Below are 20482 nucleotides of genomic sequence, written 5' to 3' on the forward strand. Positions count from 1 at the left end.
TGTTGCGTGACTGGACAGCAGAGAAGCTGGGGTTGTCATTCCTGCAACTATGACATCCCATATCTCCATCTGCAATTGGCACGCAACTCCAGGTCGCACGGAACACACCACTGCACAAAGGGTCAAGCAAAGCACGTTACCCTTTCACCCTTTCCAGGACGAGAACTTTGTAATCATCAGTTACAAAATGCATCTGGTTAACACACAGGAGCAGTCACGCGATTTCTTAGCAGAACTGCAGGGTAACAGGTGTACACTGTCATGTTTCAGTCATGTCTCCAAATATTTCAAGCGGGCAATTCACACATACTCAAAGATTTGTCGAAGGCGGAATGGGATATTATCAATTGCATAAAGTATCTTAGCCTTTGTGTCGGCAGACGGTTGATTCAAAGTATACATTCATCGCGTTTAAATCTCAGTTCCAGATCCCAAGAAAATTACATTTATTGCATAAAGCAAAGACGTGCGGGTGCTGAAGATCTGACACACACACACACATACATGAAACAGAAAGTGCTGGAGAAACTCGGCAGGTCTAGCAGCATCTATGGAGCGAGATACAGTTAACGTTTCGCGTCCAGTGACCTCCCTTCTTCAAAACTCTCCCCACAGATGCTGCCAGAAGAGAGGAACAAATTAAAAGGGACCTAAGGGGCAACGTGTATGGAACGAGCTGCCAAAAGAAGTGGTGGAGGCTGGTACAATTACAGCATTTTCAAGGCACCTGGATGGGTACATGAATAGGAAGGGTTTGGATGGATTTGGGCCAAATGCTGGCAAATGGGACGGGATTACTTTAGGATATCTGGTCGGCATGGACGAGTTGGACTAAAGGGTCTCTTTCCATGCTGGACAGCTCTATGACTTGCAGAGTTTCTCCAGTAATTTCTGTTTAATATTTCATTGTCTTCTAATTAGAATATTGTCAGTTTCTGTTTGGTTGACTCAAACCAAACTCTGTCTATATCATTTCATGAATACCGCCTGGTCATTAACCTCGAATATGACACTTATTTATCGGACTTTCCGTATAATTCGATTGGAGTCAGAGTAACAATCAAGATTTAACATTCTCAGTTTGCTCGTCTTTTAGCCAATACGATTAGCAGCCTGGCCCTCACTCAAAAGTATTCCAGACTCCTATAAGCCCAACAGGCCATTCGGCCCATCCAAAGAGCATCCCACCCAGACCCACATTCCTACCATGTAAGCTTTGTGTGTAGGAAATCATGTCCTCACAAACTTGATTGAGTTTTTTGAAGAAGTAACAAAAAGGATTGATGAGGGCAGAGCGATGGACATGATCTATATGGACTTCAGTAAGGCGTTCTACAAGATTCCCCATGGGAGATGGGTTAGCAAGGTTAGATCTCATGGAATGCAGGGAGATTAACCATTTGGAAGCAGAACTGGCTCTGTAGAAGATAGAAGACAGAGGGTGGTGGTGGAGAGTTGTTTTTCAGACTGAAGGCCTGTGACAGTGGAGTACCACAAGGATCATGGCTGGGTCCATTACTTTTCATCATTCGTAAAAATGATTTGGATGTAAGCATAGGAGGTATAGTTAATAAGATTGCAGATGACACCAAAATTGCAGGTGTACTGGACAGCGAAGAAGGTTACCTCAGATTACAGTGGGATCTTGACCAGATGGGCCAATGAGCTGAGAAGTGGCAGATGGAGTTTAATTTAGATAAATGCGAGGTGCTGCATTTTGGGAAAGCGAATCTTAGCAGGTCTAACACACTTAATGTTAAGGTCCTAGGGAGTGTTGCTGAACAAAGAGACCTTGGAGTGCAGGTTCATAGCTCCTTGAATCACAGGTAGATAGGATAGTGAAGAAAGCGTTTGGTATGCTTTCCTTTATTGGTCAGAGTACTGAGTACAGGAGTTGGGATGCCATGTTGAGGCTGTACAGGACATTGGTTAGGCCTCTTTTGGAATACTGCATGCAATTCTGGTCTCCTTCCTATCGGAAGGATGTTGTGAAACTTGAAAGGGTTCAGAAAAGATTTACAAGGACATTGCCAGGGTTGGAGGATTTGAGCTATAGGGAGAGGCTGAACAGGCTGGGGCTGTTTTACCTGGAGCGTCGGAGGCTGAGGTTTACCTTATAGAGGTTTACAAAATTATGAGGGGCATGGATAGGGTAAATAAACAAAGTCTTTTCACTGGGGTCAGGGAATCCAGAATTAACGGGCATAGGTTTAGGGTGAGAGGGGAAAGATATAAAAGAGACCTAAGGGGCAACCTTTTCACGCAGAGGGTGGTATGTGTATGGAATGAGCTGCCAGATGAAGTGGTGGAGGCTGGTACAATTGCAACATTTAAGAGGCATTTGGATGGGTATATGAATAGGAAGTGTTTGGAGGGATATGGGCCGGGTGCTGGCAGGTGGGACTAGATTGGGTTGGGTTATCTGGTTGACATGGACAGGTTAGACTGAAGGGTCTGTTTCCATGCTGTACATCTCTGTGACTCTATAAAATCAGCTGGAGGATTGTGTCCAGTTCTGCGCCTTGCAACTCAGGAGAGATGACCAGACTTAGAGAGTATGCATGGGGAGTAGGCAGGGTGGCTCAGCGGTAAGGCACTACTAGCTCACAGCACCAGGGACCTGGGCTTGGGCGACTGTCTGTGTGGAGTTTGCACATTCTCCCTGTGTCTGCGTGGGTCTGCTCCGGTTTCCTCTCACAATCCAATCGGCCATGTTACATTGCCCCATAGTGTTCAGGGGATGTGTAGGTTAGGTGCATTAGGCAAGGGTAAATATAGGATAACAGGGTGTGGGAAATGGGTCTGGATGGGTTACTCTTTGGAGGGTCGATGTGGACTTGTTGGGCCGAAGGGTCTGTTTCCACACTGTATGGATTCTCACAAAAAGATTTGCGAGAATGGTGACAGTGATGGAGAACTTCAATGATGTGGATGGATTGGAGAAGACGGTTCTGGATAGAGTGGATTGAAAGAAACTGCCCGTTTTTGGAACGATGGAGAACCGGGGACAAAAAATGTAAGATGATTTAGAAAAAAGGGGAACAGTGACGCTGTGTGGGAGTGTGGGGGGGGGGGGGGGGGGGGTCCTTTTTACAGAGCAGGTGGTTCGAATCACAGCTTTCAAAAGAGAACTGGGGCATTCTCCGAAGAGAAAATACATTGCACCGCTCTCGGGATATATATATGGGGGAGCGGCTCTGAATGGGCACAGACAAGGCGGGCCGAATGCCTTCATTCTGTGCTGTATCTATTTGGTAATTTTATAATTCAGTTCGGGTCCTAAAAGGGAAAGAGGACGGGTGAAGTGTCTGAGGAATAACCAAACCACAAATGTCAGCTCATGGCGCAGATTCTGAGGCCCCCGCGCATTGCTGAGGGAATGCTCCGGGGTGGGAGTCCACTTTCGGGGGACAAATACACTTCCAATGGTGGAGCACTCCCTCAGCAATGCGCCGGAGACTGGCTTTTCCGTGCTAGAGCCTCAGGTGGATGTCTAAGATCCTGCTTCGAAGCCAGGGAGGGGTCCTTTCTCCTGACCGAATATTCATTCCCCCCATCACCATCCCATCAGCGAGCGGCCGGGTAGCTCAGATGTCCGCACTGCTGCCAGGGACCCGGGTTTGATTCTACCATCTGTGGGGAGTTTGCGCGTTCTCCCTGAGCCTGCGAGCAAGTTAGTTCCTAACTTTAGGGCCGATTGGCTTCTATCTGCGCTGCTGGGATTCCACAATCACAAAACCTCCTTGCGGCATTGGCTGTTTTATGGGAGCTTGCAACAGTGAGGGCTCTTTCCTTGCCCAAGAGATGCTTCGGGGCATCCTGTGCTCGGAGTCGGCGCTATTTAAAGGCGATTTGGTGGCCTTTGCCAGCCTGTTCACCTTAAGATCGGAAACACGAAGCTCACCTGAGTAAAGCGAGAGGCAAGGGTTAAAGGTTTCCTTCTTGCCTTTGGAAAGCAATCTGCCTTGGAACCTAGTTACAGAGAAGATCTGGCAGTGGCGGGACACTCAAAGAGATTCCCCACCCCACCCCTCCGTCCCCGCCCCGGCCAAGCTCGGGTATTGGTCTGAGTTCTTCCAATATCGCGCCGCATCCTATTAATTTCCTCTCTCGGGACAAGTTGCGAAATTTGTTTAGGGCTGGCACAGAAGGAGCCCGGTCACACTCGTGCATGTGACCCGCAGCCAATCAGGCGCACAGAAGATGCTTATAAAAAAAGGCACGCATTAACTGTACCTTACACGGTGCCTGTGCTTCTTGCAGTGCTAGCCGTTAGCTCCAACTTGCAATTTGCCAAGTTCAGCGCGGACACTACCTTGAAGAGGGGAGCAGGTATGCACGGGCTGAGGGTGTACTTTCTGTGTGTCTGCGCTTTTCCCCCTTTCTTGCCTGCCCCCCTGATAGCAATCCATACTTTTCAGAATTGAGACTGTGTAAATGTGTGTGCGCGTGTTGGAGGCGCGGGGAGTGGGGAGAATGTTGTAAAGATGCAGCGAAGCGAGCAGGACCCGCCGCCCGGTGCCTTGGACTGTCCTATTGCACAGAAATCAGAACTGGATGCTTTTACATTCTGCTTTTCGTGTGAGGTGCAGTTTTACCTGCGCCACTTTTGCTATTGTCTGACAAATCTGCAGCAACAAGAACAGAAAAGCCGAGTAGGTCTGGCAGCATCTATGGTGAGAAATCAGAATTAACGTTTCGGGTCCAGGGGTCCTTCCTCTTTGACAAATTCCTGTAAATGTAGCTTTTTTTTCCCAGTTAACGTTTTTTCCCGTCAACCTCCTGTTATTCATTCTTTTTGCGCATCTCTCTCTTCCAGGATAATATGCGCGATATCACCGGTTCCCTGATCGATCACTGTCAGGGTGTTATCCTTACTTGGAAACAAATCGCCCTTTTCCCAGGAAGGGTCCCTGGACCTGAAAGGTTAACTCTGATTTCTCACCACAGATGTTGCAGGCAGACCTGCTCAGCTTTTCCAGTTTTACAACATCCGCAGTACTTACGGTTTTTAAAAAAAAAACATGCAGCAAATTTGCTCAGTAAAAGAAACCAATTTTAAACAGATTATTGAGGTGATAGTTATGCTACTTTCAGTGCAGTTTGATTCAGCAGATGGTCAGCGCTTCGGCGGTAGTTGCAAGGAATCTGTGCGTATGTCTCATGGTGGTTTTTCAAGTCGCTTGCTCTCCCGCAGGTTAAGATGATCAGGAGCCTTGGTGCTGGGCTGCTGGCCTTGTCGGTCACCGAGGTGCTGCTGGGTCTCGCCGTCTTCTCGCTCATCTTCCTGGTGATCCACAGGCGCCGGATCCGAATCCCCCAGGGGCTTCAGGAGCCGCCGGGTCCGTCCAGCCTGCCCCTGATCGGCAGGAACCTGCAGCTGGGACCGAACCCGCACCTGAGACTGACCGCCCTGAGCAAGCAGTACGGAGACATCTTCCAGATTCAGATCGGGAGCCGGCCGGTGGTGGTACTGAGCGGGCAGGACACGCTCAAGCAAGCGCTCATCAAGCAGGGAGATGGTTTCGCCGGGAGGCCGGATCTCTACAGCTTCAGGTTCATCAACGACGGCAAGAGCCTGACCTTCAGCCAAGAGAACTCCGAGGTGTGGAGGATCCGTCGGAAGCTGGCGCAGAGCGCGCTGCGCACCTTCGCCACGGACGAGTGCAGGAACTCCACGCACTCGTGCCTGCTGGAGGAGCATGTGAGCGGCGAGGCGCAGCACCTGATCGGCATCTTCACCGAGCTGACCCGGAGCCGCGGCGCCTTCGACCCGGTCCGCTACATCGTGGTGTCGGTGGCCAACGTCATCTGCGCCCTGTGCTTCGGTAAGCGGTACGCCCACGACGACCAGGAGTTCCTCAGCGTCCTCAGCGTGGCCGACGAGTTCGTGAAGGTCGCGGCGTCCGGTAACCTGGCCGACTTCATCCCCATCCTCCGCTTCCTGCCCGGCTGCTCCATGAGGAAATTCATCAACATCAACATCCAGTTCACGAACTTCATCAAGAAGATTGTCACGGAACATTACAACACCTTTGACAAGGTGAGAACCCACCTTTGTGTTTTTCCCCTGTAAAACTTAGCCCTTTTTTTTGCAGTTCTCGTCCACTTCGTGTTATTAATTTTTTAAAAAACTCATCTCACCTTTCCAGGATAATATACGCGATATAACCGATTCCCTGATCGATCACTGTCAGGACAAAAAAATGGACGAGAATGCCAACATTCAGATATCTGATGAAAAAATCGTCAGCCTGGTTAATGATCTATTTGGAGCTGGTGAGTCTGTCACTCGTGCGTTTAATTGATAAAACTTTCAACTGTAATGTTATGGGAAGGGTTTGGATCCGTTTTCTTTTGCCGTGAAAGTTTTTTTTTGAATTAAATCATTTATTGTCACGTGTATTCAACTGAAAAGTTTTGGCGTCGCCATGCACAGGCGGCATTTCATTAATTTAAATAAAAAGTAAAGATTGCTTGAAGACAATCGAAGTGCCTTCAAACCCTGTGCAAACTGCCAGCTCAACTAACGTCCTTTTAAGAGTCTAAATTGACATGCTCAAGCCGCCCACACCTATCACAGAATTGTTAAGATGCGGAAAGAAGCCACCTCGTTTTCCGCAGGTATGTTAGAGCCCGGGCGTCCTTGGGGAAGGAGCACGCGGTGTCAACCAACACCCTCCAGATTTTCAGTGAAAAGTGGCCACCGCAGGGAGTGAAGTGTATTATTTCCCCCTCCAACTCTATTTTAATTTTAATCCCTGCCCTCCCCTTTACTGTTTGGTCATGCAGCATTGCCCATTGATGCTTGTCACTGACCACTTGGATGTTTCTTTTCTTCCTGGTGGTGGAAACTGAATAAAGATTCATACACCTTGTGTCTTTCACTGTGTCCCACACCTGCGCACACGCACAACATGGTTGCTGGGGATAATATAAGCACTTCCGCAATTAGGCGGTAGTGTGTGTGGGGGGGGGGGGGGGGGAAGAAATATTAACAGGAGATTTAGAATCTCATTTTAGGGCACTGGCTCTGTGCTGGCTGGGGCTACAGTCAGTGCGTTCCTGCTGTTGTTGGTTTCTGCTGTTGTTTTGGAGGAGGAGAGTTTTTCTATCCGCTTGTTGAGGGAAGACATTTGTCCTTTTGTTTTTCTTTATTGTTTTTCTTCCAAACAAAAAAGTCATCTCGTCCTGTACGCACCAACATTATTCTGATTTGGAAACAAATCGCTCTTTTCCTCCAGCCCGGCAGGGTGGGTCACCTCAAACCAAATGGATTGCAGCCGTTCAAGAAGGCAGCTCACCTTTTTTCTCAAGGAAGTTAGGAATGCTGGCCCAGCCAGTGAGCCCACCTCCCCAGAAAGAATAATGCAGAAGATTGGAGAAGGCTTTTCCACAGTGGTACTGATGAGTTTTTGTTCTTTTTGAAGGTTTTGACACCATAACCACAGGGCTGTCCTGGACTATTATGTACTTGGTTAAATATCCTGACATTCAGAAGCAAGTGCAAAAGGAAATAGGTGAGTCTAACTGCAGAGGGGGAGCAAAAGTAAAAGCTTTTATTCTTATAAAAATGGGCTGCGATTTTTCAACTTGGCTTTGGTCACTGCCAAGACTGACTTCTGTTTGTGTTTCCTTTGTTCTTTTCAGATGAGAACATTGGCAGAGCTCGAAGCCCACAGATATCGGACAAGTTACTACTGCCATATACAGAAGCTTTCATATTGGAGACCTTCCGCCACTCGTCCTTTGTCCCGTTCACCATTCCTCACTGGTAAGGCAGCTCAGGTTCACAATCAACCAGCTCCAAATAAGGCATTTAGCTCATCTTGCCTATGCAATCTTTTTAAAGAACTATCCAATTAATCTCAACCCTTACCTTTTGTTTCTCATGGCTCTGTAATTACTTTGAAAAAATGTGAGAATTAGGAACAGGAGTAGTTGATTTAGCTTGGAATCTAGCATTTTGCTTGGAATCTAGCATTTTTCCAGAGACAGAATGTTAGAACCAACTAGCATTCTTTTTATGTTTCTTGCTTTCTTTTTACATTAGAAACCGTTGTGCAGTTTTTGTTTGAAGTTACAATTAAATATGTTGCCACTGCTTTTTTTTGTACGATGCACACTAAATGATAACAACTTGATAACAACAGATTCCTTCAAAAACAATACTGGAGATTAAATTCAGATGGTTGAATCTGCTAGGAATCTAGAAGAGGATGAAGCACAGAATCATTATGCTTTATCCAGCATTAAGCTAAAGCTCTCCTTTTGAAACTTCACCTGACCACTTGAGTCTTTGGTCTTCCATATGAGAATATTCTGAAACACCATCTGCTTTCTTAGATACCATCTTACGAAAAGCAGAGTTCTGACTGGTGTCTTGACCAATTTTTATCCTTCGACCAACATCACCAAACAGGTGACCTGGTCATTGTGGCACATTGTTGTGTGCATATTTCCTTTAACCTGTCTGTCTAGCTGTCTTTCTTTCTCTTGAGAGGTTCCCTACTTGATGCTGCACTTTGCAAATGCATGAAATTGTAAAATGCTGTTACTGCAGATTCACCAGCTCTTTACAGTCTTTCACTTGGGCACAGCATGGCAAAATTGTTTCTTAGTCAGTGGAGACCAACTTCACAATTCTTAATAATGTAAACCCTTATATTTAGACAGCAAAATACTGTGGATGCTGTAAATCTGAAACATACATAGAAAATACTGGAGAAACTCGACAGATCTGGGAGCACCTTGGATAGAGAAACAGTTAATGTGTTGAGTTCTTCAGAATCTCTAAATGCTGAGCTTCTCCAGAATCTTCTGTGTTTGTTTCCTATATTTGGGATCCTTTTCTGTATGATTGGAGACTTGGAGCTGCACTGTGATGTGGTTTCCAATGACTTAGTGAGCCATTTCCCAAAAACCCCAAGTTGTGGGTCTAATCTTTGACCTGGAAACTAATGTATTTTAACTTTTATTTAGAATAATAAGGGTTGCAGCACTTCTCCCTTGAATATCCTTTTAAAAGATCGCTGCTTCTAAACTTCCTGATGAATTTTTGTCTAACGCTCGCTCTCATGGTTTATTGGGTATATAGAGAGTGAGCATATCCATTCAGAGGATCTCCTCATGGCTCTGTTTCTGGGTCTGGTCAAAATTGCTATGAATCCTGGATGTGTGGGCTGTGGGGATGTATCATTCCAACTGTTTTCATCTCTACCATCCAAATTTCCCTGGAGACTTTACATGCAGTGCTCACCGATAAGCTTGTGGTCTATTATGATGCAGGATGTTAAGTGAATACATGGTACTTAAGTCGTCTTTTTTTAATTTCAGCACAACAAAAGACACAACGCTGAATGGATATTTTATACCTAAAAATACATGTGTTTTTGTGAACCAGTGGCAAGTGAATCATGACTCGTAAGTATGATTTTCCTTAGTCTTGAAGTTCAGGGATTTGAATTGGTTGTTACAATTAGCTCCATGTTGTGACTAGAAAAACGATTGGAAATCTGAACTATAGAACAACTACTGTCATTTCAACATCTGGGTAACTTTCTCATTCCAATATGCAATTGGATTTCTTTCCTGAATATCTATTTCACTTTAGCTAGGATTTGCTGCCACCAAAAGTTAGCCTGTAAAACCTACTGTTGAAGAGATTTTCAGCTGATTCCCTAAACATAAGAGCACTCCTATGAACTTGTATAGGTCTTTATTAATGCAACATACTTTCAATTATCAACGATGTCTACAGCCCTAATCAAGACTGCTGTAAAGGCTGCTTCGGCCTTGATATAAACAAGGTGGCAGATAATTGATGTACAAAACAACGCGATGTGGGAAGAGAAGTTCTAGTTAAAATTCCAGCAGCAGTTGAATGGTTGGTTTGAAAAGCTTTTATTCTTTAGTTCACATTGGAGGGCAGTGAAAACATATGCTTGTGTTGATAAATTTTACCTATAAAATGGTCAAATAAAGCAAAACAATCCTACCTTTAACAATAGGGCTACTTCTGATGGTTGAAACATGGAATCAGTTGTTGAAACACCAATGACAATTGCACTGTAACTATATGTATAGGATTATTATACTACTATTGTGTTTTTTAATTGGCATTCTTGCAAGGTGGGAGTAAAATTATGGTTTCTGTTTGCAGTAAATGCTACCGAAAAGATTCCAAGAATCTCATAATGTAACGACAGTGTTAATGTTGCAACACATATATATGTGGCTGAATGTAGCAGACAGCATGCGTAGTTTGGTAGTCATTTCAACTGCTTCAATTAGACCAATTACTCATTATAATTTTCATTGTTTGGCTTCGTGGCCTCAATCAATGTTGCAGTTTCCAATGGAGTGTAATATGTAATCTTTAGACTGCAGTTACATTGCTGACTATTGGCCCTGAAATTACTGATAAAGGTATTCTGAATGTCTCAAGTATATAGTGCTTTACACACAAATCAGCTCTGTGCTAACATGAAAAAAAGATAAGATTATAAGGTGCCCAGATGACAAAAGCTATGGGGTGAAATCAACTTTTTAAGAGTCATAGAATCATAGAGTTGCACAGTATGGGAACAGACGCTTCGATCCAACTCATCAACCCCAGCCTATTCAGCCTCTCCCGAAAGCACAAACTCTCCAACTGTGGCAACATCCTTATAAATCTTTTCTGAACCTTTTCAAGTTTCACAACATCATTTCTATAGCAGGGAGACTAGAATTGAGCAGTATTCCAAAAGTGGCCTGACCAATGTCCTGTACAGCCTCAACATGGCCTTCTAATGCACTGACCTATAAAGGCAAGCATAGTATATGCCTCTTTTATTATGCTATCTACCTGCACCTCCACTTTCAAGGAGCTATGAACATGCATTCCAAGGTCTCTGTTCACCAACACTCCCTAGGACCTTACCATTAAGTGTATAAGTCCTGCTAAGTTTGCTTTCCCCAAAGTGCAGCACCTCAGATTTATTTAAATTAAACTCTACCTGGCACTCCTTGGCCCACTGACCCATCTGATCAAGTTGCTATTGTACTCTGAGGCAACTTTCTTCGCTGTCCACCAAACCTCCAATTTTGGCGTCATCTGCAGACTTACTAATTGTACCTTGTACGTTCACATCCAATTCCTTTACATAAATGACAAAAAGCAGTGGACCCAACACCAATCCTTGTAGCCCACCACTGGTCACAGGTCTCCAGTCTGAAAAGCAACACTCCACCACACGCTCTGCTTTCTACCTTTGAGCCAGTTCCCCATCCAAATGGCTGGTTCTCCTTGCAAACCTTGCTCACCAGTCTATCATGAGGAACCTTGTTGAGTGCCTTACTGAAGTCCATAAAGATCACATCCACCACTTTGCCCTCATCGATACTCTTCATTACTTCTTAAAGACTCAAAACAAGTTAGTGAGCTATGATTCTCAATGCATAAAGCTATCTTGACTATCTCTTCAAATACATGTAAATCCTGTCCCTGAGGATTCCCTCCAGCAACTTGCCCATCACCAATGTCAGGCTCACCGGTCTATAGTTACCTGGCTTATCCTTACCACCTTTCTGAAATACCTGTACTGACATCACGTTAACCAATCTCCAATTGTCCGGCACCTCACCTGTGGCTATCAATGATACAAATATCTCAGCAAGTGGCCCGGCAATCATTCCCTAGCTTCCCAGAGTTCTATGGTATACCTAATCAGAAACTGGGGATTTAACCACCTTTATGCATTTTAAGACATCCAGCATCTCCACTTCTGTATTATGGGCATTTTTTAAGATGTTGCTATTTATTTCCCCATGTTCTCTACCTTCCATATCCTTTTCCACAGTAAATACTAATGCAAAATACTCATTTAGTATCTCCCCCATCTCCTGCAGTTCTATAGATAAGGCAGCGTTGCTGATTTTTAAGGGGTCCTATTCTTACCCTCATTACCCTTTTGACCTTAATGAATTTATGGAAACCTTTGGGATTCTCCTTAACCCCATTTGCCAAAGCTATCTCATGCTCTCTTTTTGTGCCTGATTTCCCTCTTAAGTGTATTCCTACTGCCCTTATATTCTTAAGGATTTATTCGATCTCTGCTGTCTATACCTGACAAATGCTTCCTTCTTATTCTTGACCAAAATCTCAATTTCTCCAGTCATCCAGCATTCCCTAAAACTACCAGTCTAGCCCTTCAGCTTACCAGGAATATACTGTCTCTGGACTCTCGTTATCTCATTTTTGAAGGCTTCCCATTTTCCAACCATCCCTTTCCTTGCAAACATCTGCCCCCAATTAACTTCTGAAAGTTCTTGCCTAACATTGTCAAAATTGGCCTTCCTTCAATTTAGAACTTCAACTTTTAGATCCGGTCTATCCTTTCCCATCACTATTTTAAGACTAATAGAAGTATGGTCTCTGGCCCCAAAGTGCTCCCCCACTGATACTCAGTTACCACCTCTGCCTTATTTCCCAAGAATAGGTCAAATGTTGCATGTTGTCTAGTAGGTACATACGCAGACTATATCAGAACTTTTTCTTGTACACACTTAACAAATTCCTCTCCATCCAAGCCGTGAACACAATGGCAGTCCTGGTCTATGTTTGGCAAGTTAAAATCCCTCACCATAACCACCCTATTATTTTCACAGATAACGGAGATCTTACAAATAACTTACAAATTTGCTTCTGACTGATGGGAGGCCTATAGTATAATCCCAATAAGGTGGTCATCTCTTTCTTATTTCTCAGTTCCACCCAAATAATTTCCCTAGACGTATTCCCAGGAATATCGTCCCTAACTACAGCCATAATGTTATCCCTAATCAAAAACACCAATTCCCCTCCTCTCCTGCCCCCACTTTCTTTCCTTCCTATTGCATTTATATCCTGAAACATTAAGCTGCTAGTCCTGTCCATTCCTGAGCCACACCTTTGTAATTGCTATGATATCCCAGTCCCATGTTCACAACAATGAAGTCAGCGCCTTATCTGTTAGGCCTCTTGCATTGAAATAAATGCAGTTTAATTTATCAGTCCTACCTTGTTCTCTGCTTTGTCCCTGCCTGTCCTGATTGTTTGACTTAACCCTTTTTCCAACTGTACCAGTCTCAAACTGATGGCTCTCCTCACCATCTCCTCAGGTCCCACCCTCACCGTCCCCCAGCCTACTAGTTTAAGTCCTCCCAAGCAGCTCTAGCAAATCTCCCTGCCCCTTTCCAATTCAGATGCAATCCGTCCTTCTTGTACAGGTCACTTCTACCCCAGAGAGGTTCGAATGATCCAAAAATATTAATCCTGCTCCAGATCCTCAGCCATGCATTCATCTAGTCTATTCTCCTATTCCTTCCCTCATTAGCTTGTGGCACTAAGAGTAATCCAGATATTACTACTCTTGTGGTCTGCCTTTTTAAATTCTTGCCTAACTTCCTATGTTCTCTCCTCGAATCTCATCCTTTCCTTGTCCTATGTTGTTAGTTCCAATGTGTGCAACGACTTCTTGCTGGTGCTTCTCCCCTTTAGAATATTCTGCATCCTCTCTGAGACATCTGATGCCTCACTGGCTTCAGAAACGCCTGTCTATCTCTCTGACTACAGAGTCTCCTATCACAACCGATCGCTCGGAACTTGGCATACCCTTCAATAAAATTAGAGCCAGTCTTGGTGCCAGAAATGGCTGTCAGTACTACATTTTCCTGAGAGCCCATTACCCTCCACATTTTCTAAAACTGCATACTTATTTGAGATGGGGATAGCCACAGGAGACTCTTGCACTACCTGCCTCCCTCTCCTACCTTTCCTGGAGGTAAACCATATGCCTTACTGTATCTTTGGTTTATCTCCCTTCCATCACACGCCTTACCTCCTATAAATTCCTCATTGCCTCTAACTGCCAGTCCAACCGATCTATGCAATCCAATAGGATTCACAACCAAACACACTTCCTGTAGACATAATCATCAGTAAGATGGAAACTCTCCCTCATCTCTCACACCCAACAGGAAGAGCACATCACTCTACTAAAGGCCATTTTTGCACCTTAAAAATCTACAGACGCACAAAGTAACTCAGTCTAATTGCTCTAAAGACACTGCTCCAGGTTAGCTTAGCACCTACGTCCTTATATTTTTAAAGTTTAAACAAGAGTCAGATTTCAATTAAAAACATATAATCAAAAAAGAACCCACTCTACTCACTATTGCAAATTTACAAAATACAGTAAAGTTACATTTAAAAACTAGCCACTTAGCTGCTCCCCAGCTGTGAATGCCTGCACATAGGTTTCTCCAAGGTCAGTTGTGAATTTTGCTGTTTAACTTTTCTTAGAAGAACTCTGTCCAGAGATACTTAAAACCAAACAGCACAGGTAGTTCGCTGTGCAGGTTACTGCCTGGTCAGAGAGTTATACTGCTCCATTTGATTCACTTGCCATGTGGTCACTGCCTTTTTAAAGTCCTGTTGTTTCAATTTTTTTTTGGATGACCTAGAAGACTTCTACTTGAATACTTCAACTAATTGACTTTCAGACAAAATTACCAAAAGAACTGAGAATGTGGAAATCAGAAACAAAAACAGAAATTGCTGGAAAATCTCAGCAGGTATAGCAGCATCTGCAGGGAAAAAGCACAGTTAATGTTTCGGGCCAAATGACCCAGAACTGAAGAAGAACCGAGATTTTCCAGCAATTTCTGTTTTATAATTGACTCCCAGATTGTGCTGCTACATTTAGCACTAGTGCCTACGCAGAACTATTTGACCTGAACTTCAGAGAACACAGCAATGTACAGTAATTGTATCCAGAGATGACCACCTCTTTTCTTTGTTGTTAATCAAGGTATTCTTTTCCTAATTTGTTTACGTAGGCTGCCTTGGCAGCTGTTTTTTTTTGAATCCCACACTTTGTGGTTCAACATTGCATCAAAGCTCTGAAAGCATAATCATCGGCAGTGTGAAAGAATTGGCACAACTTCAGCAGTGTTTCACTGCAGCTACACACACTCTGGCTTATGATCATGGAATGTGTGCAAATCATGTAAGATACACAGCTAAACCTACAGCATTAGATACGAGGAGTTTTTTTTTACATTACTGTAAATGATACATTTATTGCAGCCCTTATGGTCCTTCTTTGAAACAGTCTTGGAGCAGTCTTTAGTGCTATTTTTAAAATCCCTAAAACACAAGCTGATGATACATCTCTGGTCTCGTCCAGGGCATTTTACATTTTAATTCATTCATGGGTCAGGGTCACTAGTAAGGCCAGCATTTGGTGTCCATCCCTAATTAACCTTGAGTGGAGGGTGGTGAGCTATCACCCTGAACTGTTCTTGTCTATGGGGTATGTCTGTATCCATGGTGCTGTTATGGATGGAATCCAGGATTTTGATCCAGTGAAAGTTTCAACTCTGGATGGTGTGACACTTGAAAGGAAACTTGTAGATCATGGTGTTCCAGATGCCTGTCACCTTTAATCTTCTAGGTGGTATAGGCTGGAGGTTTGGGAGCTACTGTTGAATTTGTCACTGTTCCCAAAATCAATATGATCATACTCCACCTACTTCCAATTCATTGATGATATGCAAATCAATTTTTTTCACTGTTTATTTATTTCTGGAAAAACATCCATTAGTGTAAAAGAAATCTAAATAAGATGTTGATTCCTATCTTGCTCAGCAATGTCACATGAAAGTTAAAATATGCCAACCTCCACTCCCACCAGAACCTAAGTTGGCAGAGTTCCATTTCCAGAGGCTGTTTTAGTGGAGATTCCACCCCTCTCCATTCTTTGACATTACACATGTATTAGATTCAGTGGTGATATTCTATTGTTCACTACCATATTTCATCATCTCAAAATGAGGTTTGAAAGAATGCTTGGAGAGATGATAATGTGACGAATAAGACACAACGTGTCAGGAAATGATAAGAAGAAACAAACAATGGAAGGATTATGGAAATAATTTAGCTATGGGCGATGGCAATATTAACATCCAAATACTTTTCCTTCCATTGACATTAATAGAATTGGGCATAGTGTACAGTGGCCAGCTAATTCCATTTTACCCGTACAATACCATAGCCCAAGGTTGAAATTAGTTTTGGTGAGTGCTGAGTCAATTTCAGACAGTAGCCTATTCTATATTAGGTTTCAATGTAAATTGTTGTTTTCTTTTAATTTTGTCAAGTGAAACAACATGATGAAATTTATTTTCCCAGTGCTGTAAATAATAAATATATTCTTGTGTAATTCTTGTGTTCCTTTCTGAAACAGTCTGACAGCAAATTTTACACACTATTATTTGAATGATCCACAATGAGTGTACAAGGTCTGCAGGGTTGGTTAAGTCGGAAGTGAGATTTTTTTTTCAATGAATCATGCAAAAGGGCTAGATATGAAGTGAGAGAAATGTTCACCAAATAAAACCAAAACAAAAATATTGAATTTCTTTTTAAGGTTAATTGCAACATCTGACAACTGGAAAAGCGTAACAAATTTGACTGTCTGAAATAAAATGACAGGTCATCATTTGGACAAAGGTTCTTTGAAGATCTCTGTAACTTCCAGCTCTCAGTATTAAATCAGTCAGTTCTTTTATTTTTGATGTCTGATTCCAGCAAACATTTATAATGTTTAGCTCTGAAATAAATGAACAAACTCTCTTATGCCATTTTCTCTCGAGGTTATAGAAAATTTCATTCAGTTTTCCCACTTGTGTATTTTAGGTCACTCTGGAAAGACCCATTTAGTTTCTGCCCACAACGGTTCTTAAACCCTGATGGAAAAAGCATCAACAAAGCAGAAAGTGAAAAGTTGCTACTGTTTGGCATGGGAAAAAGGAGATGTATTGGAGAGTCCATTGGCCGCATAGAAATCTTCTTGTTTTTCACTGCTCTTGTCCAACAGCTGCAATTCGAGAAAAAGCCAGGTCAGGACATTGATATGACCCCACAGTATGGATTGACTATGAAACACAAGAGATGTGAAGTGCAAGTGGTGCACCGTTTCCCAGCTACTGAATGACCTGACAGTGTCTTAATTCTGCAAGAGCTAAATAAAGAAGTGAACTCTATATTTTTGGAGATTACAAATACATACCAATGGTATGAGGGAATAGTTATACCTTAAATTGTATGTTCTGTTATAATTAATGTATTATGCTGTTGTGCCACTGATGCCTTGTATTTAAAATACCAATGAAGAATTATCTTACCGTATAAGCAGAGCCAAAGAGTAAAGAAAATGAAGTTTGAGAAGCTGTGTTCAAATGTAACTCATGTAACAATGTATTTTTTAAAGTATAAAAAATTTCACTATTTTAGACTGATATTAGACTGCTTCTTTTTACTCCAGAGTGGTGCTGGAAAAGCACAGCAGGTCAGGCAGCATCTGAGGAGCAGGAAAATTGACGTTTTGGGCAAAAACCCTTCATCTATTCCTGATGAAGGGTTTTTACCCGAAATGTCAATATTGCTGCTCCTCAGATGCTGCCTGACCTGCTGTGCTTTTCCAGCACCACTGTGATCTAAACTCTGGTTTCTAGCATCTGCAGTCCTCACTTTTGCCATGCTTCTTTTTACTGTATAAAGGAACATTAATAATTTTTATATTGACGAAATGTCAGATCCAACAGAATAATTTGTTACAAACAAATAAAAGAATGTGAATTTTTTGAATGTCTTGCTATATCTTAACCCATTGTGAAATAATTTAAAATCAACAGATTACATTGAAGTGCAGTTACTGGTCTTCTAACAGCAAATTGTGAAAAGTTATAGAAATGCATGGACTAGGCCAAAGACCAACACCCATTAAGTCCGTCAGCATTTGAAATGGAAAAAATGCGTTAACTGTTTAGGAAAAGACCCTTCTTCAAAACTGGAGAGGACAGGAATACTGTGTCGACTATACAACTCCACAACAGTGAGGGAATTGAGTTACAGGGAGAGAATGGAGAAACTGTGGTTTCTCTTAATAACGAGGGAAGTTTATGGGGTGATTTCACAGAGGTGTTGAATATTGTCAAGAGATTTAATAGCATAGATAGGAAGAAACTGTTTCGTCCAGCAGGAGGAGTAGTAACAAGAGGATACGGATTTAATATATTGGCAAAAAGCCAGGGCCAAAGTTTTTTCACTAGACAAATTGTTATAGCCTGGAATGCATTGTTAGAAAGGCTGTCAGGAACCAACTTTTGTCATTATTTTGGAAAGACAGTTTGTTATGTACTTAGAGTCATTCAACATGGAAACAAACCTTTCGGTCCAACTCATCTGCGTCGATCAGACATCACAACGTGACCTTGTCCATGTGCCAGCATTTGGCCCATATCCCTCTTACCCAAATTCTCTAATCCTGGCAATATCTTTTCTGCATCCTCTCAAGATTAACAACAGCCTTCCTATAGAAGGGCGACCAGAGTTGTATGCAGTATACTAAAGTGGCCTCACTAATGTCCTGTATGGCTGCAACATGACATCCCAACTACTGTATTCAATGTTCTGACCAATGAATGGAAAGTTTTATAGAACATTAGAGAAATAGCAAGGGAATGGGACTAAATGTAGCTCTTTCAAAAGTCTCATAAGCATAATGGGTTAAAAAGATCTTCTGCACTGTGATGAAATTAACAGTTAAGTTCAAAAGAACAAAAGAAAGAAGTTTTACACTGTTATAGCACAATTCACATTCATCATGACAAGCGATTTACAGTGAATGGTAAATTTCTGAAGTGTAGTCACTGCTATTTTGCAGGAAATGTGGCAATCAATTTTGTATACAAAAATAGCAATATGACAGTGTTCAGACACCATATATATTCGTACAGAAGTCAAGTTTCCAAGACTGAATTTCTACTCAAGAAGTAAGTGGTTCACTCTTACGCATCTAACATTTTGTAGTGGCTGAAATGCCATTGCTCCCATTACCTTGCTTTTGCGGAGTTGCCAGTTTGGGGACTGTCCGTGCCAAACCCGTGTGGGCGTCACGGTGGCACAGTGGTTAGCACTGCTGCCTCACAGCGCCAGAGACCCGGGTTCAATTCCCGCCTCAGGCGACTGACTGTGTGGAGTTTGCACGTTCTCCCCGTGTCTGCGTGGGTTTCCTCCGGGTGCTCCGGTTTCCTCCCACAGTCCAAAGATGTGCAGGTCAGGTGAATTGGCCATGCTAAATTGCCTGTAGTGTTAGGTAAGGGGTAAATGCAGGGGTATGGGTGGGTTGCGCTTCGATGGGTCGGTGTGGACTTGTTGGGCCGAAGGGCCTGTTTCCACACTGTAATGTAATCTAAACCCAGCATGAAACATAGCACAAAGTGAGCCAAATGCATTTTTATTATTGAATCCTTTATTTATAAATAACAACTTCCCTGAGACAGATATTCATTTCTGTCTAATAACAAAATTCATCAATTTTATCAAAAGCAACCACAATATGAATGAACTTGTACAATTTCTTCATCATACAGAAAAGCATATTAGAAGAAGGGTGAGCACAGATCTTATTTTAAAATCCATAAGAAGTCACCCTTATTCTGATCTTCAGAACTAAATATAGTATCTCAATTTGCTTCTTGAATGGTATCACCACATAGATCACCAATGTCTTCATCACAATTACATTGTGACACGATTTAACTAATGGCAAACAAATCATCTGGGCCATCAAGTGCCTGCATTTGCTTAACAATCAAATGAACACTTCCAACCTCAAGAGTAAGTTACCAAAATACCATCAACACATCTCCTGTCCCACCAGAGGTCCGAACATCCTTAACCATTGTCACTCAACCAAAGATGCCTATTGCTCCATTCTCTGTCTGCAATTTGGAAAATCAGGTCACAATGCTGAGCTCCTCCTTCTGGTTTACAAGCAGAAATTGATGTCTGTGGACCCAGTACAGAAAGTAATGCAATGTTGGTCAACGGAAGGTCTTCTATAGGACTGCTTAGAGTTGGTGGACTGGTCAATAATGCATTGTGGAAGCAACACCAGAGCAGGATTCTGACGGCCTGTGGCGAGCCTGGATGGCAGTTGGAGGCAACATGGCAGCATGGAAGTGCAGGGATCGAAAGATCAAGCCCAGCGTGGGAGAGAAATCAAGCCCAGCATGGGAGTTTGACTAAGCCCTTCCGGGAGAAACCCAGCATGGGGTGACTGCAGGCTCATGGTTAAACAAGGACTGTAATTTGGAACTTTAAACTTGATTTGTTATTTACCACTTTGTACTGACAAGAAGTGTGATGTTTAACTTCTAACTTATTTCTTTTCTTGTAAGATTTTGTACTTAGGTAACTTTGTACCTAAGGTGGTGCCCTGAATGGTGACTTACTAAAATTTTCACTGTATTCCTGTATCCCTGCACCTGAGTAGACATGACAATAAACCTAATACTAATTCTAACAGTTACTCTGCAGATGCCATCTCCCTGGCCCCCCACTCATCCCTGGAACATCTGGTTAACAAGGATACCAACATCATTGTTGTGG

General features: G+C 42.9%; 1 protein-coding gene across 1 annotated transcript; it reads left to right on the forward strand.

Annotated features, from left to right (window-relative positions):
- Nucleotides 1-4224: 4224 nt before the first annotated feature.
- On the forward strand, nt 4225-17670 carry cyp1a (cytochrome P450, family 1, subfamily A). Its single transcript, XM_043680254.2, has 7 exons — nt 4225-4332; nt 5198-6043; nt 6153-6279; nt 7431-7520; nt 7651-7774; nt 9337-9423; nt 16724-17670. The coding sequence occupies exons 2-7, from the start codon at nt 5204-5206 to the stop codon at nt 17019-17021; spliced, it is 1566 nt and encodes a 521-aa protein (XP_043536189.1). The 5' UTR covers nt 4225-4332; nt 5198-5203; the 3' UTR covers nt 17022-17670.
- The last annotated feature ends 2812 nt before the right edge of the window (nt 17671-20482 follow it).

This window comes from Chiloscyllium plagiosum, unplaced genomic scaffold (assembly GCF_037043375.1).
Source record: "Chiloscyllium plagiosum isolate Xiang-an unplaced genomic scaffold, Cpla_swu_hap1 HiC_scaffold_42, whole genome shotgun sequence".
NCBI lineage: Eukaryota > Metazoa > Chordata > Chondrichthyes > Orectolobiformes > Hemiscylliidae > Chiloscyllium > Chiloscyllium plagiosum.

Coding starts and splice junctions, on each gene's coding strand:
- cyp1a (XM_043680254.2), top strand. CDS start 5,204: ATGATCAGGAGCCTTGGTGCTGGGCTGCTGGCCTTGTCGGTCACCGAG. Junction 6,044..6,152: donor ATTACAACACCTTTGACAAG/GTGAGAACCCAC, acceptor TCACCTTTCCAG/GATAATATACGCGATATAAC. Junction 6,280..7,430: donor TAATGATCTATTTGGAGCTG/GTGAGTCTGTCA, acceptor TTCTTTTTGAAG/GTTTTGACACCATAACCACA.